Source organism: Natrix helvetica, assembly GCF_964273705.1.
Source record: "Natrix helvetica genome assembly, chromosome: Z".
NCBI lineage: Eukaryota > Metazoa > Chordata > Lepidosauria > Squamata > Natricidae > Natrix > Natrix helvetica.
The window spans coordinates 23,824,529-23,852,185 of NC_138554.1; the positions used below are offsets into that span (position 1 = coordinate 23,824,529).

General features: G+C 43.2%; 1 protein-coding gene across 1 annotated transcript; it reads left to right on the forward strand.

Annotated features, from left to right (window-relative positions):
• Nucleotides 1–45: 45 nt before the first annotated feature.
• Nucleotides 46–27,477, forward strand: TMEM143 (transmembrane protein 143). Its single transcript, XM_081932028.1, has 8 exons — nt 46–239; nt 761–956; nt 3,966–4,073; nt 9,160–9,354; nt 16,207–16,343; nt 23,909–24,188; nt 26,414–26,618; nt 26,743–27,477. The coding sequence occupies exons 2-8, from the start codon at nt 762–764 to the stop codon at nt 26,889–26,891; spliced, it is 1,269 nt and encodes a 422-aa protein (XP_081788154.1). The 5' UTR covers nt 46–239; nt 761; the 3' UTR covers nt 26,892–27,477.
• Nucleotides 27,478–27,657: the final 180 nt, after the last annotated feature.

The following is a 27,657-nucleotide window of genomic DNA, read 5'->3' on the forward strand; positions in this document are numbered from 1 at the left end:
TCAGAACAGACTTGATAGGCAAATAATTTTTACGCGTTATGGGTAGCTGTTTTAAATTTTCTATCTCTAGTTTATGGGCTCAGCGTAACTCGCGGCAATCGACGTAAGCCACTTCGCAAGCGCACGACCCAATGTGAAGTTCGCCGGGAATTGCTAAAAGATTAGAATTGAGGGCGGAAGAGAGAAAGGAACATTGTGCGCATGTGCCGCCAGCTTCAATGTCAGGCTTCTTTTTAAAGGTCAGAGCTCGTTGCTCCAATAGTGGACTTTTTCTCTTTTTTGGGTCCGAATTGGATCTGTAGTTAAAACGGTTTTTGTGTGTGTCTGTGTGTGTGAAGAGGGAGAGAAAAAATAACCACCTTGGTTTGTAAATTGGGAGGGGAGGGGGGGGGCTTAATTTCAACAGTTTGGATAGCCTGGTGATTTTGATCAGTGACTTTTAACCCCTGTTGTTCTGTCCTGGTTGTGAGTTTTCTTTCACACGCAATTGCGGGTGGTGGTAGTGGGAAAAATACCTGGCCTTTTGTGCATGGTACCTCCATGTTAACTCAGCATTCTTTGCCTGCAGCTTATCAAAAAGATAGATTTGCTCTACTTGGCTTCTCAAAGCTTTCTACATCTGCTGTTTTGAAAGGTGCCTGCCGTAGCTCTTCAAGCAGTGTGTTTGCAAAATAAATGTCAGCTTGAGGAAATTTAGCCAAGGAATATGAATATGCCTATGCTGCCATTTTGTTAACTGTTAAGCTTTGGACTCTCCCAGAATGCTGAGCATAACCCGGTTAGCCCTGGGGACCAAGATTATAGGGTTGTCTTTGCGTGGCAAGGCCTCCATTGCTGCCACGATGGTGAAATATCGGAAGATGCGGAAGCCAACAGAACCACAGAACTGGGCACTGGATTATCAGGAGAAATACATCCCGTTTTCCAAGAACCAACTGGTTGAAGCCCTGGTAAAGGTAAAAATAGGCTTCTGTGTCAATTCCGAGATCTCTTGAATGCATTTTACAAAAGCAAAATTCACAGTCCTCCCTCTCGACTTTCACAGTGTTTCAGTGCCTCAAAACAGTATAAACAATTTTTACAATGTGCTTATAGTGCTTGGTGAAATCATAGAAGCAAGTGAAATGTATTGCCCCTTCTCATAGCCAACACAAGCAGCAATAGTGTGAAGTGTTATACAGTAATATGTTGTATACTGGTTTACTTGATGTGCATGATCCATTTGGATTGCAAAATGTAGTTTCTCTTGACCCAGTCAGTGCTTGCTTTAGTACATCAGGTGTTTTCTTTTAGCAAATTATCTGCAATCTTGATTTCAGAGCATAATTTCCCTTCATTTCAGAGCTCTGGAGGCAGTTCCTTTTTCCTGTAAAGTTGGGTCTGTCTTCATGAAAATGTGGAGTATGGATTAAACCGATCTTTAAAAAAAATGGGGCAACCTTCTGAAGTAGTGAGATGGGCCAAATGGGATGAATCTTTGGTAGAGAACATTCTGAAGAGATGAAAACACTTCTTGAAACAAAGTGCTGTTCATGTAGAAATTGAAGAGTAGAGAAAACAGTGGTTTAAATTTTGTTCAACAAATGTAAAGAAATGGAGAAAAAGCATAGCATGTGGAGAGGAGGAGAAGGCAGTTATCCTATATATGTTGAGTGGCATGGCATGAAAAAATGAGAGGGTGGCAAATTATAAGCTTTTGTAGGAAGGAGAAAAGGATATAAAAGGGAATGAAAGAGGAATTATAATTACAATTGGTAGCTATCTAGATTCCTTGATGGTTGAGGAATGGCAACGTCATAATGTTATCCTGGAAGCCCTTCATGTTTGCTTTGATCATTTGACATGTAGGGTCTTTTATGATTAAATCTGAAAATACACCTTTCTCATTTAAATGGGAAGGCTCATATTACAGAGACTCACTCTAGAAGGTAGAATGGTCTTTACCAAACAGTAGCAGTCCATATACTTAGCAGAGATTATAAAAAGTTGACATAAGATCTGGAATACATTGAACAATAATGATCTGGAGAATATGAAGCAAATTCTTTTGAACTTTATTACTAGGCAGATAGAGATTACACAACCTATAAGCCCTTTGCACTTTAGACCTGGATTAGTGCTAAATTATAATGCTTATATTCCCATAAGGGACAAATTAGGATAATGATCCTGCCATATAAATTTACCCACCTTAATAATGATGTATGTAACTTACAGAAATCAGGACTTTTTTTCTTGTTCAGGAGTTCTTTACGGCCACTTCTTTTATAGTCATGGATAAAAAAGTGGAGAAACATAAAAAAAGTACGGATTGGAAATCTGAAGTCTCTTTATGAAATATTCCATTTTTTCTCTCATTGGTGGAGACACAAAGCATATAATTGAACATCTAAATTTCATTATAGATAGTCCTTGATTAATAATCACAATTGAGCCCAAAATTTCTGTGCTAAGTGAGATATTTGTTAAGTGAGTTTTTGCCCCATTTTACGACCTTTCTTGCCACACTTGTGTTGCAGAAAATGTCAGGCTTAGACTTCTCAGGATACAGGAAAAGTTTATTTGGCAGCCAGGTTCCGAAAGCTAGCCCGTGGCTAACATTGCAAGTTCTGAACAATCTTTATTATCGAAGCACGCATTCTTATACATTCTCAAAGACGCTGTAACACGGAAACACTTAACTCATTTCTTATTGGTTACCTTGAGGAAAAAGCCTTATAAGGAGATGGGGGTCTTACTTCTCTTTTTGTTACAGGTATGGGCTACGTGCCATTAACGAACTTTAATTGAACCTTGTGGTTTTGGACTTTTGACATAGAGACATTTGCTGGAACATGTTGTGGTTGAAGGCTGATGACATTTCCCTGTCCCTTTAAGCAAGCTTCCAACTGTCCCTTTTATGCCACGTCTTCATTCTTATATTTTAATCCATATTTTATTCTACTTTACTTGTTAAGTGAATTACTTCAGTTGTTAAATTAGTAACATGGTTGTTAAATGAATCTGGCTTCCCCGTTGCTTTTGTTTGTCAGAAGGTTGCGATCACATGGCCTGGGGATACTGCAACTCATAAATATTAGTCAGTTGCCAAACATCTGAATCTTGATTATGTGACATGGGAATGCTGCAATGGTTTGTAAGTGTGAAAAACCTTTTTTCAGTGCCGTAACTTCAAACAGTCATTAACTGTTTTTAAGTCGAGGACTACCTGTAGTGTTATAAAGATGGATGTTGCTATTGAATCTGTTAAGACAACTTTCTAAAGCCATATATTTTATGTCAAGTGTCAAGTTATGATTATCACTATCTCTCTCTCCTAAACTCTTAAAATTTCAAGAATATCAAAGTATGTATTACTTTGTACCCCTTTTTAAAAAATGGAACTTTCTACATTCAAAACATACATTCTGTTATTTAACAATGGTTCCTTCTCTAATAGATAGAAATTTACGATCTGGCATTGTACACAAATATTCCAAGATACATTGATTACTAGAAATGTTGGCTAGCAGACCTGTTATCCAAAAATTCATTTGTGGAGACCAAACTCTACGAATAAGCCTATACCTCCATGAAGATTCAGACATGCCTATTGAAGAATTTAGGCTACTTACCATTGTAGATTAGTTTTGAATTGTGGGAAGAGGATTTTTCCAGTAGTGATGACTGCAGAATTCCTACTCTGAGTATTATTGCAGGTCATGTTTAAAAACATTTATATCAAAACAATTTTAAGCTGTATTATAGAGAAGTGGCTTGAAATAAATGGAAAACTGTAAGGATAATAGTGCTGCAGCAAGAGGCTATACAGGCCATTAATTGACTGCTACAGAGAAATGACAGTGCACCAGAACTGAGTAAACAGCTGTATTTATTTTGGTACTACCCAAGGAACGCCTCAATAAACAGACTGCTTCTTAGGCCATTTAGAGGTTTAATTGGGTCCCTTTTTTTTCCTTTTTCAGGAGTTCTACTCTTCTAATCATGAAGAACGCATCTCATTCTTGCAGTTTGTGTCTCAGGTGGATTCATCCCTTGTACACCATTACTACTCTGTTTTGGAGCAGCTACAGGTAGTTGCAAACTTTTTTTTGGCAGGCAATTTATAAAAATTGTTCCAGTCTATGTAAAAGATAGCAAGGGAGCTGACTGTTAGGATAACAATTGTTTGTAAGGGTTTTAATGTTACTGAGCCCCAAAATATTTACCTGTATTTATTTAAACAAAGCATTTTGCTATATTTCTAAATAAAAATAGCTCCTTACCAAGTGGAATGGCAGAGAAATGCAGGTCACTGTGTCCCTTTTTGGTTGGGTTGCTTGACTTCCTTTTCTAATAACAGGTAGCAGTTTCATTTCCTTATACAGTGGTACCTTGGTACACATCGTTAATTGGTTCCAGGAGGCACAGTGAGCACCAAAAACAAGTGCCAAACATATTTTCCCCATAAGAAATAATGTGGTGAGTCATGGCAGCCACCAGTAACAAGTTCCAGCTTTTGCTTTGAGTACAAGACAAATGATGAATACTGGGACAACATTTTTGCATCAAAATGCATTGAATATCAAATTTGACAAGTTTCAAAGCAGATGAGTACCAAGGTGCCACTGTAATTAATATGAAAATCAAAAGGATAGAGAAATGGATCCATCCTTACTAACTGTCCTTCCATTATGAATATGAGGTCGTGGCAATTTGTCTCAACCTTGAGCATGGGTTAGATTGTAATCTAGTAGTCCTCGATTTACAACCATGTGTTTAGTGACCATGCAAAGTTACAATGGCACTGAAAAAAAGGATTTACGGCCAGTCCTATCACTTATGGCCATTGCAGCATCTCAGTGAACACAAGATCAAATGTGGGTGCTTGACAACCAACGTATTTAAGATGCTTGCACTGTCCCATTGTCATGGGATCGCTCTTTGAGACCTTCCCAACCAGCTTCCCATGAGCAAATTCAACAGGAGAAGGTGGATTCACTTAACAACTGCAGTGATTCACTTAACCATGGCGAACAAGGATGTAAAATTAGGAACAACATTAAACAACCTTGCTTAGCTATGGAATTTAATGGTCTTGCTTAGCAATGGAATCTCATTTGTGGTCATAAATCCAAGACTTCCAGTACAACCATTTCTCAGTCACAAACTGAACTCTGATTTTCAGTAAGTTAGTGTATTTTAAAATGGATCCAGCATGTTGTCTGAATCAAGGCCAGTGGTTACTGGATGTATTATGAGACTGTTGCTCATCCCAAAAATGTTATAGAATGCAGGGATGATGACCAGTATAATTTTCTGTTCTCTAGTATAGGGGTCTCCCAAGCCTTGGCAACTTTACGACTTGTGGACTTTGGACTGTGCACTATGCTAGACTGTGGATCATGTTGACTGAAGAATTTTGGAAGTTGAAGTCCACGAGTCGTAAACTTGCCAAGGTCGGAAGCACCTTCTCTAGTACACTTTTACTGCACGAGAAATTGGAAGGAGAGTGGTAGCATCTTTCCTGATTAAAACATTAAATTTTATGCCCTTTAATAAAGTGTGTTATTGTAGTCAGAAAAGATGTTGCCAAACTCCTGCTGATTTTTACCATCACCGACTTAGATGTCTCCCTTCCTACAATATTTTCTGGATGAGTGTAGTGAAATGTTACATTCCTATCCTTGGTGGGTGAAGAAAAATCTGCGTTCCCTGCCCGTTCAGCATAGAAACTAACTGGTAGAGCAAAGACAGAATACAGGTAGTCCTCGATATGCAACCACAATTGAGCCTAAAATTTCTGTTGCTTAACAAAACACTTGTTAAGTGAATTTTGTCCCATTTTTGCCCCAAACATTTGTTAAGTGAATTTTGCCCCATTTTATGATTTCTTGTTACAGTTAAGTGAATCACTTCAGTTGTTAAAGTTAGTAACCCAGTTGTTAAGTGAATCTGGCTTCCCCGTTGACTTTTCAGAAGGTTGCAAAAGGTATTCACATCACCCCAGGACACTACAACCATCATAAATATGAATCAGTTGCCAAGCATCTGCATAAGGCTCCCCTCATTTACGACCACATACAAGAGGGTAGAGCGGACCTGGCGTGCATTACGGAGACCTGGTTGGGCCATGAGGGGAGTGTTCCTCTTAGTGAATTATGCCCACCAGGCTTCCGGGTGTTTCACCAGCCGAGAGCCCAGGGCAGGGGCCGGGGGGTGGCGGTGGTTATTAGGGAAAGTCTTGGACCTCAGGAGGTCACTGTGCCTCAGATAGGCGGGCGTGAGTCCCTTTTTGTGAAATGGGGCCTTGGAGTTCAGGTGGGCCTTTTTGTTACATGCCTGTCTCCCTGCTATGTTTCATCGGCCTTGCTGGAGCTGCTGGATGTGTTAGCTGGATTGTGGGTTGATTTCCCCAGGCTTATGATCCTGGGGGATTTCAATCTGCCTTCCATCCGAGTCAGCTCGGGAGTTCATGGCTTCCATGACGGCTATGGATCTAACTCAGTTAATTCAAGACCCCACCCATAATAGGGGACACACGCTTGACCTGATTTTTGTCTCTGGGCAGTGGATGAATGATCTAGATTTAGAGGATATTTCTATTCAACCCTTGTCATGGTCTGATCATTTCCTCATCAGGCTTGACTTCCATACTGCTACCACTCGCCGCAGGGAGGCGGAACTAACTAGATGGTTCCGCCCCAGGTGCCTGATGGACCCTGAAAGGTTTCTGATGGAGCTTGGGACTTTTCCTGAATCCCTTGCTCACAACTCGACCAAAGCCCTAGTGGAAGCCTGGGATAGGGCGGCCACTGGGGCCTTGGATTGCCTTGTGCCTTTGCGGCCTCTGACCCGGTGTCGATCCTGGGTGGCTCCCTGGTTTACTGAGGAGCTCCGGGAGATTAAATGCCGGAAAAGACACCTAGAGAGTGGTTGGAGGGCCAGCTGGTCCGAATCTGATTAAACACTAGTAAGAATTCATATTAAATCCTACTTAGTGGCGATAAAAGCGGCAAAACGGCAACATTTTTCCGCTCTTATCGCGTCCGCAGAAAACTGCCCAGCTGCCTTGTTTAGGGTGACCCGTTCCTTACTTAACCAAGGAACTGGGAAAGACCCCTTGCAGGGTAGGGCTGAAGAATTTGTTCAGTATCCGCAGGATAAAATCGCTCAGATCTGGACAGGCTTGGACTCTGACTGGGTAAATTCGGGTGAGTCGATGGGGATGAATCTTGTGGAGACAATCTGGGATGAGTTTGACCCTGTGACCCCCGAGGGCATGGACAGGATTATGGGGAGACTCAGTGCTGCCATTTGTGTGCTGGACCCGTGTCCCTCTTGGTTAGTTTCGGCTTCCCGGTAGGTGACACGAGGCTGGCTCCAGGCGATTACCAACGCTTAATTGAGAGAGGGGTTCTTTCCCACCGCCTTGAAGGAGGCGGTAGTGAGGCCCCTCCTTAAGAAGCCTTCCCTGGACCCAGCTTCTTTAGCCAACTATCGTCCGGTCTCCAACCTTCACTTTGTAGCAAAGGTTGTCGAGAGTGTGGTAGCACATCAGCTTCCCCAGTACCTGGATGAAGCTGCCTACCTGGATCCGTTTCAGTCGGGTTTCAGGCCCGGGTACAGCACGGAGACGGAATTGGTCGCGTTGGTCGATGATCTCTGAGGGGCCCGGGACAAGGGCTGCTCCTCTGTCCTGGTCCTATTAGACCTCTCGGCAGCTTTTGATATCATCGACCATGGTATCCAACTGCGACGACTTGGGGGTTTGGGAGTGGGAGTTCTCCTCCTACCTGTCGGATCGGTCGCAGTTCGTGTTGACTGGAGGGCAGGGTCACTTGTGGGGTGCCCCAGGGGTCGGTTCTCTCACCCCTCCTGTTCAACATATATGTGAAACAGCTGGGCAAGATCATCCGTGGTTTTGGGGTACGGTATGATCAATATGCTGATGATACCCAACTTTTCATCTCTACCCCAAACCACCCAAACGATGCTCTCGACGTGATGTCCTGATGCCTGGAGGCTGTGCGGATCTGGATGGGGAGGAACAGGCTCAAGCTCAATCCCTCCAAGACTGAGTGGCTGTGGTTTCCGTCATCCTGATTTGTGCATCTTGTTCCATCTTTGATGAGCGCCCGCAATCTGGGAGTCCTCTGGACACGCGGCTTAGTTTAGAAGAACATCTGACGGCCGTGACCAGGGGGGCCTTTTACCAGGTCAGCTGCGCCCCTTCCTGGATCGGGATGCTCTGTGCACAGTCACTCATGCCCTCGTCCTTTCTCGCCTGGACTACTGCAACGCTCTCTACATGGGGCTGCCCTTGAAGAGCACCCAGAGGTTTCAGCTGGTCCAGAATGCGACCGCGCGGGTTATCATGGGGTTACCTAGGTGCTCCCATGTTACACCCCTTTTAGGCGGCCTGCACTGGTTGCCGGTTGTTTTCCAGGTGCGATTCAAGGTACTAATTATGAGCTTTAAAGCGCTCCATGGCTTAGGCCTAGGATACCTGCAAGACCACCTACTGCCACCAGTAGCCTCCCACTGTCCAGTGCAATCCCATAGAGTTGGCCTCCTCAGGTGCCGTCGGCCAGTGTCGGCTAGCGACCCCCAGGGGGAGAGCCTTCTCTGTGGGAGCACCTTCCCTCTGGAATGAGCTGCCCCCATAATCCCCGACCTCCGGTCCTTCCGATGCGCCCTAAAAAGTTGGCTTTTCCAGCAAGCCAGCATGGCCTGTTAATTTTATCTAATTTTTAAAATTTTTAGTATTATATTAATTGGGTTTGTTTTTTGGATTGTTTCTAATTTCCTTTTAACTTTTGTAATATGTATTTTTTAATGCTGTACGCCCCCCTGAGTCCTTTGGGAGAAGGGCGGCATATAAATCCAATAAAACAAACAAAACAAACAAACATCTGAATTTTGATCAAGTGACCATGGGGATGCGTGTATGAAAAATGGTCATGTCACTTTTTTCAATGCCATTGTAGCTTTAAGCAGTCACTAAATGAATTGTTATAAGTTGAGGACTACTTGTAATTCATTCCTTCTGCTTATTCACCCATTGTTGTTGTGATAATGATTTCAATAATAAATTGCTCATAGTGACCAGACATAGAGCAAATATGTTACATTAATACTAATTGCATTAATCCTCCCACTTATGCCTTCCCCTTCTAGACACTCTATGACCCTATTGATCCTGACCGCGACACACTGCAGGAATTCCCTTTGACAGATGCCGAACGGTTAATAAAAGAACATAACGTTTTGGCCACGATGGAACCACTATTGGAACAAGCCAACTTCAACAAGTTGTCAGAAGAAGCACTGGCTTATGCACTGATTGTCAATCACCCTCACGATGAAGTCCAGGTATGGCCTGCAAAAAAGATCACCCCCACTCCATCTTTTTCCTCCAAGGTGTCCCATCTGTGTTATATGTGATAGAGCTGTGATGGCGAATCTATGGCATGTGTGGGAATGAACCCTCTGTGTGGGCATGCAGGCGCTCTTCCGTCACCTGCCCTGCCCTTCCAGGTTCCATCGCATGCATGAGCACCAGACAGCTGGTCCAGTGAGCATGAAAACCGGCCAGCAGGGCTGGCATGCATGCGCACCAGCCAGCTGCTCTCTTCTGGGTTCCGGTGTGTGCATACGCGCCGGCCAACTGGTCACGCGATGGAATCCGGAAGAGCAGCTGGCTGCTGCATGCATGCACATCTGCCAGCTGCTCTCTTCTGGGTTCTGGCACTCCAACATGCACATGCATGCTCTCCAGTTTCAGCACTTGGTGCCGAAAAGCTTAACCATCACTGTGATAGAGGATGAAGGTGTCCTGGAATGGTAAAACGAACTAACATTTTCGATGCATTTTAGATTTCCCCGACATACTGTACCTCTTGTAATTTCAGTTACTCAGGTTCTCTTCCTTGGAATGGGTCAACTTGCTAATAACTCACCATGGCCAATTCATCACAGCCAACTCGCCACAGGGCAATTCAACAAATACAAAAGATAAAATAATTTCAATGGAACCATGGCCAATAATAATAAATTCCATCCAAAAACACAAGTTACAATAATTTCAATGAAAACTTGGTCACTAATATTAAAGGTAACTGAATGAAACGATTGATGCAGGGTTGAATTGTTCTGCGGCGGAGTTGGTCATGGCAAGTTTATTGTGGGAAGTTATCCTAGACCCCCCTTCCTACCCTCATGTTTTGCCTGATGGCTTTCTGTGTGTCAGCATCATTTTTATGCGTGATGTCTGACGGCAATTAGAAATGGAGAAGTTTTTGCTTGCAGTCTCATTATCTCAAGCCCGGCCTATCAGTTTCCAGCACTACTGTCTTCTGAGACTCTTATAATAAAATGCAAATCCTATCCCTTTCCCCTCTCTTTTAAAGTTTGGAGAAGTGGGATTTTCTTAGGCTAGGGTTATGTATAAAGGCAAATTACATGAGTGGAAACAGAATCCTAGAATTTCTTTGGATGGGCTTAGATCTCTCCAAGCCCACAGATAAAAATTTCACAACTTCTCAGTATTATTCAGCCTTTTGCTTTGCCTTACTTTGACCTTTTCCAGCAGGATATCTTTTGAAGGCAACTAAGAAACACAGTTTCTTTGCCCTATAACTGGTTTACTGCCAATTAAAAAGTCCTCACCAGGATACGAATGACAACTTGTTTGTGTTCCTCAACAGTCATAACTTCAATTGATCATATTAAGAGGCATATACCGTCTGATGCTGGAGAAAAGACGTTAAAGTTTAGCCTTTTTCTCCATAGATTTGTCTTACACCTTATATCATCATCTACAGTTGCCTAGGTCGTGCCTTATTCATAATTAATATGTAGCTCCTTTATTAGAAAATTATATGCTGCCTATTATCTTTACAGCTTTGGTTGTCTTACATGGTGAGAAATTACTATTATCTACACTGTTTTCCCCAAAATAAGACCTCCCTGGATAATAAGCCCTCCCCTGAAAATAAGCCTTCCCTGAAAATATTGCAATACAGCAACAGCCATAAGGTGGCCATGCTCCCTACCTCCCATACCTCAAAAATAATAAAACCTCCCCGAAAATAAGGCCAAGCGCTTATTTTGGGAGTCAAATGAAAATAAGACCATGTATTAAGATATCTATCTATTATATTGCTACTACCATGTTTCCCCGAAAATAGGACAGGATCTTATTTTCTTTTGACACCACCATAAGGCCACTTGGCCTTATTTTCGGGGAGTTCTTATTATTTTTGAGGTGCAGGAGGCAGCGAGCAACCTCATGGCTGCTGCTGTGTTGCAATATTTTCAGGCAGGGCTTATTTTCAGGGGAAGGCTTATTTTAGTGCATGCGCTCTAAAGCCCAATTGGGCTTATTATTTGGGGAGGGCTTATTTTCAGGGAAATAGGGTATCTATTAAGAAATGAAATGCAGTTAATACATACAGAGTACAAAGTTATTTCTGGCTAGTAGCAGGATATCTTGGCTTCTAGAGATCATCATTTTCTTTATTTTTTGAGGCTGCTGAGGGAGTAACCACAAGGCAGATGCTGAATAGTATTAAATCTAAAGAAAGATTTGCACTTTACAAAATGTTTTCAGCTGGAAAAAAAAAAGCATGAATCATGTATCTTCATAGTTTGCTTCTAAAATTTGATGACTTTTGAAAGCTACAAAACAGAACTTTGGGGATTGTATTCAGTTCACAGTTTGCCTATCCTTTGGTAGATTCTGATTTATTTGTTTTTGCATATTTGCTAAAAAAAAATTAAAAAAAAAATTAAAGAGCCAAACAAATTGTTCTACTGGAAGCGTTACTGCTTCAGACAGGAAGGCAGTTCAAAGAGTGATGAGGATGGCAGAGAAGATTATTGGCAGTTCACTTCCTACTTGTCTGAGATGCTACACATCCTCCTCACAACCTGTTTTCCTTGTAACCTTCTGGGAGGAGCTTCGTGGTATCCAAAGCAGAACATTCAGATTCAGTGACAGTTTGGTTCCATATAGCATCAACCTTGTGAATTCTCACACTTCCTCTTTCAGCTCTGTATTCAAAATGGACTCTGTGTGTGTGTGTGTGTGTGTGTGCGTGCGTATGTGTGTGTATACACACACATACACACACTTTCTGGTGAGAGCAGGCAACAGAATTTCAATTTTAATGTGGGCAACTGTGCTCACAGAAAAAATGGACTGTAGAGGTTATTTTTTATTCTACCCATTTTATCTTGCTTATATAATTTGCCTTTGTGCGTAATCCCAGCCTAAGAAAATCCCGCTTCACCAACTTTAAAAGAGGGGGAAAGGGGTTGGATTTGCATTTTTGCTGTAAGAGTCTCAGTAGTGCTGGAAACGGATAGGCCTGACTTGAGATAATGAGACTGTAAGCAAAAACGTCCCCTTTTCAGATTGCAGTCAGAGAAATCACATATAAAAATATTTACATTAGGCATGGAATTCCCATTACAGATAGAGGGCCCTGCCCGGCTAGCATCCAAGCATGTAACACATATGCCTTGACATCTTGGGTTTTCTCTTGGTAGACAGTGGGTATGTGCCCATGTAGTTACTTTTATCTTCTTCACAACCCATTCCTGAAACAGCAACAAACACCTTTGATATTCCAGTGTTAAAGTGATGTTTTCAGCCTTAAGCCAGCAGTATTCAACAGCCATTGCAAGGTATATAAAATTTGTCACATTTTGCTTCCTGTTACTTTGGAGGCAGACAGGAGACCCACTGAAACTGGGATCAACCTGAATCTATTGTTCTCAATAAGGTGGAGATAACATCCATACATGGGTTGACACTGTCCATGCTCTGATTGGACTGAGTCTGATTACTAATTAATTAACCACTATATAACCCGCCTCCATGAGTGGTACCACCCAGTTTTCCGACTCTGTCCACTCTGGGACAGTAGTGTTATCCTTCGTATCTTCTACCTGATTTGATCACTATTCTCATAATTTCAGCTATATTGACTCATAACACTGAGATTGCTGTGAGTATTTCCCTGCTCCTAACGCCGGGTCTTCAGACCCTAGAGCCAAGGGCTGCTGCCTGCAGGCCACATGCCTCCGCCCTGTGCACCTCAGAGAGCTCTCAATTCACCCAAGCTTTTAAAACGGCACCCCGGAGCGGCGAAGAAAGGCGAACAGCGCGGACTATCGGCCCTTTGATCTTTTGAGCCCTTGGCAGCCGCGCAGGCAGGAGGAGAGCCCGGGACGCTGCACAGCGGCTGGGTGGTACACAAATTACCGGATCAACCCCGGAGGTACACACGAAGCCGCCTTCGCATTTAAAGCGGCAGCGTGACGAAGGCAGGCGCTGCGGAGATCGCGGGGAGGCTTGGTAAACCTCAAATTGCAGGGACGAGCGTGCAGCCCTCTCAAAGGCCTAGCGCCGCGCTGAGGGGCCTGGGCCCAACCAGAAAAGGGTGCGAATGCCATTTTGTAAGGGGGCGGAGCCCAGGATACTAATGGACAGCCGCAGATGCCATTTTGGGCCATTTTACCTCACCCTGGTAACATGGCTGACAGCAGCATGCTTGAGTCCTCCTCTAGCCCTGGCAGGGAGGTAGCGGAGACAGCCTGGACTATGGCAGGGACTCCTCTTCCCCCTACTGGGCCAGCCTCATCACAGGCTAAACCCTCCTACGAGAGCTCATCTTCTGATAGCAAAAGCTCAAAGGCCAAAAAGACATCTAAGACCTCTTCCAAAAGTAAGCACTTGGATTCATCGGGTTCCTCCCAACACCGATCTGACAAGGAGACGCGGGCACCGCCACAGCCAAGCCCATTGCCCATACTGCAACTTGATTTGGCTCAGGGCCCATTTAGCCCGATGTTACCAATTAACACATCGGGGCTTTGAGGCACCACTGGATCTCATTGCCAAAGCAGGAACGTGGAGACTACCTTCACCCTGACTGCTGCTGGGCTCCGTCCGGGGGAGCCCCCCGTACTCCTCCTGTATGCTCCTACTGGCATGCATACCATGCCTCCTAATTGTCAGGACATTATAGCGGAAGCTATAAAGCGGGATTTCAGCTGGCTTAAAGGAAAAGGCTTTGGGTTCACAATCTGCGATCCCTCGGGGTGCAACCCGAGAAGGAGGGCTCCCAGTGCTTACAGATCCTTCTCAGCCCTCTGAATCCGACCGCTGCTCCTCCCCCGCCTCGGAAGAGGGCAAGATCAGGGATGTCGACCTGTCGGACGAGGAGGGGCCCGTTACTGATAAACCCTCTTACACGGGCCTATTTCCATCTAACTTATTCACACCTTTGCTTTGCAAGGCCAAGGCGGCCTCGGAGCTGGGAACTCAAGCAGTGAAGGAACCTCCAATCTCAGCCCCAGTGAACCAGTGTTTGGTTTACTGAACACAAGATGGAAACCGACACCATTCCGGCTCCGCCGCTGTTTGTCGACACTATTCAGCGTCAGACTCTTCCTCTCAGATCCTTGATGCACTTCACCATAATTGCATATAGATAGTCACCAACTTAGAACCTCAATTGACCCCAAATTTATGTTGCTAAGTGAGAAATTTGATAAGTGAGTTTTGCATCATTTTACGACCTCTTTTGCCACAGTTGTTAAATGAACCACTGCAGTTGTTAAGTGAATCAGGCTCCCCACTGATATCATTTGTCAGAAGATTGCAAAAGGTGGTCATATGACCCCATCCTAACAGTCATAAGTCTGAAAAATGATCATAAGTCACTTTTTCCATTGCTGTTGTAACTTCAAATGGTCATGAAGGAATTGATGTAAGTTGAGGACCATCTCTATTATTTTGGTGAGTGAGAAAATCCACCCCTTTCAAACCAGATTGGCCTGTCTAACATCCCCATCTGGAGTTTACAGATCAGCTACAAGTTGTCAGATGGTTGATTCATGGAGATGATGAATATGAAAGCCATTGTATTTTCCTTAGAGGTCCAGTTTGGTGTAGTGGTTAAGACGCTGGCCTAGAAACCAGGAAACTCTGAGTTCTAATCCCACTTTAGGCACGAAAGCCAACTGGGTTTGGTCATTCAGTCACTTCTATCCCAACTCACTTCGCAGGATTGTTGGGAAAATAGGAGGAGGAGGAAAGACCATTATGTATTGCAGGGGTGTCCAAACTTGGGAACTTTAAGACTTGTGGACTTCAACTCCCAGAGTTCCCCAGCCAGCCATCTGGCTGGGGAACTCTGGGAGTTGAAGTCCACAAGTCTTAAAGTTCCCAAGTTTGGACACCCCTGATGTATTGTATGTTTGCCCTCTTGAGTTACCGTATTTTTCGGAGTGTAACACGCACCTTTTTCCCTCAAAAAAGAGGGTGGAAAGCTGGGTGCGTCTTATACACTGAATGCAGCATTTTTTGCCTCCCGAAACCTCGCCCCCTTCACCAAAATGACCATGCATAGCTTGTAGGAAGCTTTTAGAGAGCTCCTGGGAGCTGAAAGGGGCAGAAATGAGTAAAAAATGCCCCGTTTTTTTGCTCAATTCTACCTCCCCCCAGCCCCCAGGAGTACTCTATAAGCTTCCTAAAGGCTATCCATGCCCCCCCTTTTTTTTACGAAAAACAGGCCCGTTTAAAAAAAAAGGGCCATTTTTTGCTTGTTTTTGCCCCCCCCCCTCCCGGAGCACTCTACTAGCCCCCTAAAGGCTATTCATGCCTTTTTGGGGCAGGGGGAACGAGCCCGTTGTCATGAAAAACGGGCCATTTTTGGGAGGTTTGCAGAGTGCAAAAACGTATTTTTTTAAATTTGCCTCTTCAAAACTTTGGTGCATCTTATACTCCGGTGCATCTTATACTCCGAAAAATACGGTACTTATAAAAACATTAAAGGCAGGATGGGGGGAAAAAAACAAATAAATTTACCATTTCCCAGAGCTGACAGGTGCTACAAGAGGTAGCAGGCTGCAGGTGGAAGAATCTGCTGCCTTCCAAATTGGGCTCTCTCATTTTACCAAGCACTGCTCAGCAGTGCTGAGAAGAGACTGGATTTTGACATGCACTTTGATTTATATGGCAGCAGCCCTCTTTCTAAGCATACCTGCGGAAGCCTACAGATAAACAGACTTGAGCAGGTAACAGGTATTTACAGCTGGCTTCACCAGTCATACAGTGGTAGATGGTTTGTTTCCCATCACTTTGTGATGTTCAGAATGTGGGAGTCCCTAATAACTTGTGTTTTCATGTCAGTTCTGGCTTCCGTTCTTCAGGTGACAGTGAATTTGGATCAATACGAATACATCACCTTCTGGGCTCTGGGCCAACGGATAGGACCTCTGCGAGTGATGGCTGCAACTCGAGCCCAGAGGGCAGGCTTCTTCGGCACTGCTCGGATTCCTGCAGACAGGCAAGAAAAAAATGGTCTCCTTAGTATCTGTTGCCACCTGGAGATCCTTTTGGGGGAGTATTCCCAAGACTCGGTCTTCTAACAGGTCAGATTTCTGTCCATCTAGGTTGATGTTACCTACTTTGTCTTAAGAAGAGCAGTGATGGAACAGACCATAGACTGGCATTCTGGTAGTCTGAGTAGGCCCCCACCACCAAATATTGAGAGCAGCTTTGCCCTCAAGATACTCCTCTGCCACTGAATTCAGAAGCATATCATCTCTGATCCTTGACGTAATCTAACAGCCATTTTCCTCACCTTTTCAAGATGTCCCAGTCACATATTTAAGAAATCAATTGCATGGTTTGGTGAATTTATGTCGTTCTTTTCCTGTCTCATAAACCTGAAGCTTTTTGCTTGTAAAAACTCTGTTACTGAACTGTGGTTCTTTCACCCAGTTTTATGTGCTGTTGTAAATGAGATACTATAGATGGGGCGCTTTACAACTTGGAGGGAAATGCTTTATGGCTTCTAAGTGAAATGTTCATAAAATAAGAGTACTGATTTTTTTTCTTGAAAGTTCTGTGGATAGAAAACTGAAAAATACATTCTTAGGGGAAAAATGAATGTTCTTTCTTAGAAGTTAAATGTTTTCATCTGTGATTTATTTCATCAAATGCTAAGGCTTGCCTCCAGAAGCTTTTTTAGGGCATTCCAAGTCTGAGCTGCATTTGGATTGGCCAGATTGTGCTCTCTTCCATCATACCTGCTCTGACAGGGTTTGATTACTGTTTCCCAGTTCCTTTAATCAGTGTTTTTCAAGTTCGGCAACCAAGACATGCCAATTTTGGCATGCTGGCTAGGATATTCTGGGAGTTGATGTCCAAATCTTAAAGTTGCTGAGATTGAAAAACATAAAAATGCATATGGCACTTAATTTTCCAACAACTCTGTTGGATGGTGATGGGCTTATATGTTTAATTTATTATCTATAACCCAATTCTTAACTTGTAACAAAAGCCGTATTTGTAAGTTCTAATTTTGACTTAGGGACTGTGGATAGACTCACATTAAGCTGATCACTCACACTCAGCCCTAGGAAAAAGAAATCAGAGGCAAACCACTTTTGAAAAACCTTGCCAAATAAAACTGAAGGACTTTTCCAGACAATTGCCAGGAGTCATTATTTAAAGGCACAAATAATTTTAAAAATGGAAGGGATATAAAGATGTTAATCCCAGAAATTCCATTCTACCATATTATAGCTGGATGGCAAGGAATGTGAAAGCATAGATAGGAAGTTATATTCCACTGGGACCTTCTTACTTTTTGCCAACTATTTTTATAGAAGATTGCATTAATGCTGAGATATTATTACTAGGTATAACAAAGTACCGGATTAATTGTTCTTCATGAATTAACACAGCAAAATTAACATAGCTTGACATAGCAGATTACCATACAGTGGTATGGTAAAATACTGTGTATTTTTAAAAAAAGTTATGGCAGGTTTGGTCATGCTTGACTGATTGTCCAGATTGATTAAGGATGCCAGGCAACATATGACATTTTTGGCATGTGATAGTGCAAGACTGTTCTGAAGCAGAAGGGATTATGAAATGAAATCAGAAAATGAAAAATAAGCCTTGCCAGATAGGTTTAGTTGTTCAACTATGGAAGGTTACATACAAATTAATTTTCAGCAGCCAAATTGGGATGCTTTTAGTTTATATCTTAACAAGAATAGAAATCTCACATAAATGTTCACACTTTTCCACATTGTCCAGTCAGCTTTGAGGAAACATCATTCAGGGGCAAAGATTATTTGCGGAGAAAATTATAAAATGTTGTTTGTAATTATTGTTTATTATCAATTTTATGTATATGTTGTTTTTCCCCTCAACAGGTTGGAGTGATTTGGCTACAATCACTTCATCTTTTGTCCAAACATTCCTTTCAATAGTTTGTTCCTGATTTTTGCGTCCTCCAGATCATGTGTTGGCAATACTTAACATTTTGTCACCCATAATAATGTGCCCTTTTTTCCCCCCAGAGCTCTTGTATCATCACCCTCAAGACTAAAATCTGAAACTTTTTTATCAAAAGGGTAATTGAGTTACTTCCATGCCGATAAAAGACCCATTAGTTCCTAATCCAAGTATTTTACAACCCTAAAAAAGATGATAGACCTCATTTTTCTCTTGTAGTACAGTGAATTTACCTGGCCTTATCTATCCCATATAGCGATGATGTAGTTACCATATTTTCCAGAGTATAAGACGCACCAAGGTTTTGAAGAGCCAATTTTTTTAAAAAAAAGTAGGTAGGTAGATAGGGAGAGAAAGAGAGAGAAATACAGTAGGCAGGTAGAGAGAGAGAGAATGGGTGGGTAGGTAAGTAGGTAGAGGGATAGAGAGAGAAATAAAAAGAGAGAAATACAGTAGATAGGTAGGGAGAAAGAAAGAGAGTATGTAGGTTGGTAGATAGAGGGAGAGAGAGAGAAATACAGTAGGTAAATAGGGAGAGAGAGAGAGGGTAGGTAGGTAGGTAGATGTTTCCAGGTGTATCCATGTACTGGAGAGGGAAATTGCTGACAATCTGCAGCACCTAAGACTTTGTTTCTGCTGGCACAAATGTAATTCTCATCAATCAGTTAAAGAGCTTTCCAAAGGGGGGGGGAAAACTTTTGCACTCTGCAAACTTCCCATAAACAGCCCGTTTTTCGTGAAAATGGGCCCGATTTTTTTTCCAGAAAAAGTCATGAATAGCCTTGGGGGAGCTTGCAGAATGCTCCTGGGGGGGTGAGGGCCCCCAAAACAAGTAAAAACAGTCCATTTTTCATGAAAACTGGTCTGTTTATTGTAAAAAAAATTGCATGCATAGCCTTATGGAGGCTTATAGGGGGCTGCTGGGGGCTGGGGGGGGCAAAAAACGGCCCGTTTTTTGCTCATTTATGCCCTCCCCAGGAGCTCTCTGAGAGCCTCCATAAGGCTATGTACGGCCATTTTGGTAAAGGGGCGGGGCTTCGGGAGGCAAAAAATGCTGTATTCAATGTATAAGACGCACCCAGATTTTCAGCCTCTTTTTTGAGGAAAAAAGGTGCGTCTTATACTCCAAAAAATATGGTATTCTTCCTTTCCCCTGCTTTCTTACAGAGAATGATTTGCCCGAGTAGTTCTCTGGAATTCCAACTTCGATATAAATATCTGACCAGATCATTGGAGATTTCTTTGTTTTCCTGTTGGAGATTGGCTATTGCAATTCAAAATCTTTTATCTTTTGATGGCTCCACAGACCTTATGAAATGTGTGGCCCTTGTAATCTTTAAAGCCTGCATAGTTTTATGCAGTACAGATAATCCTCAACTTAGTTCATTTGGTGACCGTTTGAAGTTACAAGGACACAAAAAAAGTGACATGACTGTTATACTTCGACCATTGTGCATCACTTGATCACATGATCAAAATTCAGACACTTGATAGCTGATTTATATTTATGACCATTGCAGTGGTTCAGGGTCATCTAATCCCCTTTTTCAATCTTCTGACAAGTAAAGTCAATGGGGAAGCCAGATTCACTTAGCAGTCGTGTTACTAACTTAACAACTGCAATGATTCACTTAAGAACTGTGGCAAGAAAGGTCATAAAATGGGGGGAAATTCACTTAACAACTGTCTCATTTAGCAACAGAAATTTTGGGCTCAATGGTTGTCGCATGTCAAGGACTACCTGTAGTTGTTGAATTGTGGCACTATCTAGAAACCAGATAAACTGGGATATCATTTTTATGTTAAAAGAGTCTTTCTGCGTTCTGTCTTTCTGTAAATTTGGAATGATCGCCTCTGAATTCCTTCCAGTTTTAGGGCTAATATTTTTCGGTTAGGGGCATATTCCTTGATCCAGATAAAGTGGTTACAATATAGAAGTCAATATATGAATTTCATGTGGGGTCATATCAAACTGCAAAATATCCAACAGCTGTCATGGCTGCAACCGTATTGATAGAATATACTTTCAAAAGTGTTTCCAGCTCTTTTTTTTTTATCATCATGCAAATTACCCATTCCAGCTCCAGTTCAAACTTACCTCCAATGCTAGATTTATTCCATGATTTTTCTCTCAGACCTTGTGTCGCATCTTTACCAAGTTGGGGAGTTCAGTGTAATGCTCTGGTTATCAATACCAAATGGTCATATTTGGAGACCCTTCAGTGTAATGGAGCTTCTGGTGGTATAGAAAGCTCTCAAAACTGTTTTAGGGTCTTGACTCGGTGGTACTTCGTCACCGAAATACAGGTCGTCCTTGATTACAATTATCATTTATTGACTGATAACAACAGCACTGGAAAAAGTGAACTTACCATCAGGCCTTACAAATCCTTGCATCTCCCCAAGGACTGTGTGATCAAAATTCAGGTGTTTGGCAACCAGCATGTATTCATTCATGAGAGCTGCAGTGTCGGGGGGTCATGTGATTGCCCTGTGCAACCTGTCCAGCCCGCTTCCAACAAGCAAAGTCAATGGGGGAAGCTGGGTTGGCTTAACAACCACATCATTCATTTAACAACTGCAGTGATTTGCTTAAAAGCCGTGGCAAAAAAAGGTCCTAAAATTGGGGCGTGACTCATTTAACAACTGCCTTGTTTAGCAACAGTAATTCTGGTTCCAACTGTGGTTGTAGGTTGAGGACTACAGGCAGTTCTCGACTTACGGCCACAGTTGAGCCCAGAATTTATGTTGCTAAGTGAGAAATTAGTTAAGTGGGTTTTGCCCCATTTTATGACTTTTCTTGCCACATTTGTTAAGTGAATCACTGGAGTTGTAATTTAGTAACCCGGGTTGTTAAGTGAATCTGGCTTCCTCATTGACTTTGCTTGTCAGAAAGTCGCAAAAAGGGGACCGCATGACCCACACACTCTCCCCCTGGACACTGCAATCATCATGAATATGAGTTAGGTGTCGAGCATCCGAATGTAAATCACCTGAAATCACATGGGGATGCTACAATAATCATAAGTGGGGAAAATGATCACAAGTCATTTTTTTCAGTTCCGTTGTAACCTTGAACGGTCACTAAACAAACTATTGTAAGTCAAGAACTACCTATATCTGTACCATTTTTTTTGAACCAGCATAAAACCTGTATAAGAGTTCTTTTTGCGTTTTCTGGGCATTTATCCTATATTGGTATGTTGGCTTGACAAGGCCCTGACCTGGCAGGATTCCACATTTTGGGGGCACTGCTCTGCCCCAAAGACCTCATCGGTTTCATTGTACCAAACCGTGCAGCAAGTGATTTAATTCTCATGTCTACTATATAATCTTCCACTATCCACACGCTGTCAACACGCTGCCTTGCTAGCTGGTCCCTCGTGTATTGCAGCTCTGCTAGGTATCCCATGCTTTGACATGTGTGAAGCTCTTTGGACAGCATTGGCAGCTTTTATGCAGGTAGTCCTTGACTTATGGCTGGTCACTTAGCAACCGTTCAAGGTTGTGACAACAGCCCCCCCTAAGGTACTATGATTCACTCATGAAATTACCTCAGCTGCAGCATCCCTGTGGCCATTTGCCCTTATGATACTTTAGCATGCCCCCCCTCCCATTTCCTCCCCCATCCTGCCCTGCTGGGTATATACACATACACTGGTTCTGCTTTGCCACCCCACTGGGTACCACATGCTCCTCCCCAACTGCTTACTTAACGTTTATAGATCCCCAGAGCTCAGGGGGTTTGAGTAGAGAAGGAGAACAGGCCACTCTGTTGCTCGGCAATGTGGCACAACCCACAAGTGGCCATCTTTTTTCTGAGTAAAAAATAATGCTGGCGCAGCTAATATTGGCAGAGCTAAAAAAGCAAGCATTAGCGAGAAAAAGAAAACCAAAAGCTTTGCCAGCATTATTTTTCGGGTGGGTGAGTAGGAAGCCCATGTGACTTTGGGGACCTCAAGGGGCAGGAAGTGGAGCAGGGGATATCTTGGGGTGTGGGGTGACCCAAGGCAGGTGGACTTGTGCCTACACCAGGCCCCGCAGGGTCTCCCCCACCCTTGAGGCGTTTAATAATCTGCATGTTTGTTTAACAAAAAGATTGGGAGGAGCAGAAGTGGGGGAGGGGGAGTTGTCATTAAGTGAGAAGATTCGCTTAACAGCCCTCCTGACTCTGATCATAACGGGCAGGCTCCATTACTGTTGTAACTTAAAGACTACCTACCTATAAAGCCTTATTTTGAATGATGCATTTGGATGGTTAACGACGTCATGGCAGGCAGTCCCTACCCTCTGAAATTACTGTAAAGGTTGTTATTGTGATTGTGTAGCTGCGGTTCTTTGAATGATGACCTTGATCTGTGCATTCTTGGGACCCACTTTTCGACCTGCGTGGGCAGTCATTGCACTGTAGCTATTTGTGTTGGCCTGAAAGTACTGAGGTAAAATGATGGAAAGAGTATGACTGTCTAGAACTCAAAAATCGGCTTAGCTCTAGAGTGTTCCGAGCTTACCTATTTATTTATTTATCTATCTAATCTATTTATTTATTTCATCAAATATGAATTAGATACCAGATATAAGTATAGACATGATTATGAATACATGAAATGACTACGAATACAAGGAAATATTAGGACAGGGACATTAGGCACGCTGGTGCGCTTATGCACCCCACCCCCCTTAAAGACTTCTTAGGAATAGGTGAGATCGACAGTAGATAATCTAAGGTTAAAGTTTTGGAAGTAGAAGCAAATGTCCATCCTAATGTGTGAATGCATTGATCGCCTCTCAAAAAACCAGAGTAAAGGGCCAGCAGCCTATTCTTTTTACAATGTCTTGTTGCAGAATTTAGAGCTTTGGTCATGGAATTAGAGAGGTGGGAGAGAGGAACTGTGAAGTTGCTGATCAGGGCAGGGGTTGGCATCATTTTAGGTGTCTTAGTTGCATTGCTTTCCTCCACAGAACAAAACACCATCCTCCAAATTTTGACATTTTTATCCCCCCCTTCCCCCAGTATTACATTACAGCTAGTCCTTGACTTACAACAGTTCATTTAGTGACCGTTCAAAGTTTCAACGTCACTGACACTGAGCGACTGTTGCAGCATCCCCCATGGTCACAAAATCAAAATTTAGAGGCTTGGTAACAGACTCATATTCATGGCGGTTGCAGTGTCCCGGGAGGTCATATGATCCCCTTTTGCGACTTTCTGACTAGCAAAGTCAATGGGGAATCCAGATTCATTTAACAACCGTATTATTAGCTTGACAACTGCAGTGTTGTGGCAAGAGATGTTGCAAAATGGGACAAAACTCTCTTGCTTAGCAACATAAACATAAAATGTTCAATTGCTGCATGAGTTGAGGACCACCTGTAGATTGCAACGTTCATTCATAGGATCGTATGGAAAAACACCAACATTTTGGGTGTTTTGTTTTTCTCGTAAGATCTCGGCCTTTTTGAATTTGTATTTATTCTGGGGAGTCTGCCAATACTACCTAAGAGTGGGGCAGAATTGTTGGCCCACATCTGAAGAATCTGTATCCACCTCCTTAACATCGCTTTTCTTCAGTTCCTTCTCTTTTTCTTCCAATCCAGGCGCTACTTCAAACGAGTTATAGTGGCTGCCCGAACCAAGAATTCCAATCTGGTGCTGAAATGCTTTAAGGACATCCCTCTGGAAGGCCTGGAGCAGCTGCTGCCCTTGGTCAAAGTCCGCACCTCCATCTTCCACAGAGCCCTGCTCAACACTATGCTAGTTGTGAGCGGCTTGGCCCTCTTTGTGAACGTGGGCATGGTGGTGCTGTCCGACCTCAAGATAGGAACCACCACTCTGCTCATCTTCTTTGCTGCCTTGATGGCCTTCCGGGCCTGGAAGGTAAGTCAGTCTCCAGGGTTTCCAGGAACTCAGAGCTGCGAGCCAAAAAAAAAAAAAACCTGCTCAGACCTTCAAATTAATTAAATGCAGCAATATAATGTTTTAATAACTTTCCCCTTTCAGTAACATGAACGATTATAATTCATGGGCAATTCTTGAAGGGGCTCTTGGGGGCTCTGGACTAGGGAGATGGAGAGGCGTGATTATCCTTGTAGGAGCAAGCTTAATTTAATTGAGGTTCTTCTAGGGCAGAAAGCAGGCTTGGCCTCTATCCCATACAGCTGTCAAGAGCTTTATGGCAGAGCACATGTCTTCTGCTTAGAGGAATCTCATGTGGTATAGCTGGGAAGGGCGGGGGGGGGGGGGAGAGAATGCTCTTTTTTAGTACGTGGAGAGCTGCTGCCAAAGAGACAGCTCTGAGAGAGGAGGCCTTTAACTTCCTGTAGAAGGAAGATTTATGTCTTCCCGCAGACATTTTGGCTTTCTTTGAATAAATATCTGGGAAGGGAGTCCAGATCTTGGGGTTAAGGTTTGCTTGAGACGAAAACTGATAGCAGGCGAAGTACTTTTGATGCAGGGGTAGATAATCTTTTGAGGGCTCAAGCTGCATTTAACTCCTGGGGTTGCAGAAGGGTTGCATGGTGAAGGCTGATAAATGCAAAGGAGACAGTGTCCTGCCTTGGTTAGGGCTTGATTAGAAATTTTCCTGATATATTCTTTTTACAGGACTTTCTTGAAAGAAGCAGCAGGCTGAGGTTTCTGTGTGTCTTAAATTTGTTAGAATTTGTAATAATGTCTGTGGTTTCTGCTTCACTGGCAGGAAACAATGCCAGTAATTTTCTCCATTCTTGTCCCTTAGCAGTAAAGAGAGGCCGCTTAAAGGGAGTGCCTCTTTCCCCTCGAGACCTAACTGTATGACACTTCCATGTTGGACATATTCATAAACATTTTACTAGCTTATCATAACTGTGCCGTTTTGTTCCCACTATGTTACAGAGAGGTGTCTGTGTGCACTCTGGCATGCTTCCTCCAAGAGGCCAGGATCTCACTTTGCATTTTGCTATGTCTCTCACGCATGACTCTCCCCTCCGCCACACTTGGCCTCCTAAGGATTCAAATACAAAATTAGAGTAAGAATAGAGCTGGAAGGGACTTTGGAGATCTTCTAGTCCAACCTCCCGCTCAAGCTGCTCCCCTGGTTAATTGGTCCTCACTGTTAGGAAGTTTCTTCTTTATTCCAGGTTGCTTCTCTCCTTGATTAGTTTCCGTCCATTGTTTCTTGTCCTGCCCTCTGGTGCTTTAGAAAATAAATTGACCCCCTCCTATTAGTGGCAGCCCTTCCAATGCTGCTATCATGTCTCCCCTAGTCCTTTTTTTCTGTAGACTGGCCAAACCCAAATCCTGCAATTGTTCTTCATATATTTTAGTCACAAAGCCTTTAATCATCTTAGTTGTTCTTCTTTACACTTTACACTTTTCCCAAAGTCTCAACATCTTTTTTGTAACGTGACCAAAACTGGATAGAGTATACCAGGTGTGGTCTTACTAAGGCTTTACTAAGATAGTCCTTGACTTAGGGCCACAATTGAGCCTCAGATTTTTATTGCTAAGGGAAACATTGGTTATGTAAATTTGCCCCATTTTACAACCTTCTCTGCTACACTTGAATCACTGCAGTTATTAAATTAATGATACAATTGTTATGTGTGAATCCGGCTTCCCGTTGACGTTGCTTGTCAGAAGGTTGTAAAAACATAACACATGACACCCCCCCCCACACACACACACCTCTGCAACTGTCATAAATATGAGTCAGTTGCCAAGCATCTGAATTTTGATCATGTGACCATGGAGATGCGGTAACGGTCATGTACGAAAAACAGCCAAGGCTCACTTTATTCAGTGCCGTTGTAACTTTGAACAGTCACTAAATGAACTGTTATAAGAGCTACCTGTATTAGGGGTCAGTAATCTTAAACACTCAAAGAGCCACAAAGGTCCTAACTGGAAGCCCCCCATTCAATTCTGGAGCTGACCAGAAGTCCGGTTCTCCCACCATAGAGTTTCCTCCTAGTACAGCATCCTTTTTCCTCTACCTGTTCTAACCGACAGCCCTATCAATTGTAGAGCCGACCGGTAACAGGGAGCCGCAGCAGAGGGATGAAAGAGCCACATGCGGCTCTTGAGCTCAGGTTGCTGATCTATATTCTGCATTCTTTTTATAGGTCTTTGGCCAGCGGAGGAACATCCACTCTCTGGAACTGGTGCATATGCTGTACTACCGCAGCACCTCCAATAACTCAGAGCTTTTAGATGCCCTCACTCTGCGGGCCCAGGAGGAGCATGCCAAGGAAGTCATTTTGGCACACAGTTTCCTATTACAGCAGCAGCAGCAGCAGCCCTTGCCTAAGAAGACAGGGGTGGAAACAGGTACGGTCTGACTTCGATTCCTTGGGCTGGAATAGGGGTGCCAGGAGGCAAGGGGGGGGGGGGCTTCTCTGGGGGTCTGTCTCAGCTCCAGTAGGGTCTCTGACTCCTCTCTTTGCGTTTGCAGACTGCAACCCTGTTGAACACCTGAGGAAACAGGTTGAGGCTTGGCTGCGTCAACGCTCTGGGCTTGAAATTAACTTCTGTGCTGAACGTGCCTGCAAGCATCTCAAGGAATTGGGAGTTAAGGGAGCAGCCCATCCTGTCATTGGATGAGAGCTTCCTAGGATTGTTTTAATTGGTGTTTGGGGCTCTAAACCAGCCTTCTCCCTATGGTATTGAGCATGCCAGGTTTTGAAGGCGAAAGGATGTGAACCTTATTTTTCCAGAGCTCTAAGATAACAGTGCCCTGTGGTGTAATTACTTGTGCCACATGGATCCTTAGAAGCTATTGGATTTCAGCTCCCGAGATGTGCTTCCGTTAACGCCAGATTTTCTTCCAGATATCCTGTTGGAAACGTGCTGTAATGTTAACATTTGCATGCTATGAAAGTACTATTTGGAGTACAACCTTAGACCTCATTATATAAAGCCATAATGCACCTCAGATTCTCTTCTTTGCAGGGAGGAACTTTCTTGCTTTTAAAATATCAGCACTTTTTATTAGACATGCTGTTTTTTTTCCCCTTTGAGCTGTTTGTTTTTCTTTCCCCAAGGAATGAGGGGAAGCAGTTTACATTTGAAATGAGCACTGTGCAAAGCAATGAATCTCTTTTGCATTTAGGGCGAGATGGGTTTTTAATATCATGTGCTAGCCTGCTGGGGGCATTTCTGAAAAATATATTAAATCACTTCTGCAGCACTTTGAATTGCATAGTATACACTTAATGCCAAGCTTGAAAGCCATATCGCATGCTAGGCTTCCTTGCTTTAATTTTTTTTTCCCTGCCAGTTTTACAGAGGTGGCAGAGGTTCACGCTTTCCATCCTGTGTGGTCCTGAACAAAATAGCAAGCTCAGATTGTTTGTAGAGAAAAAAAAAA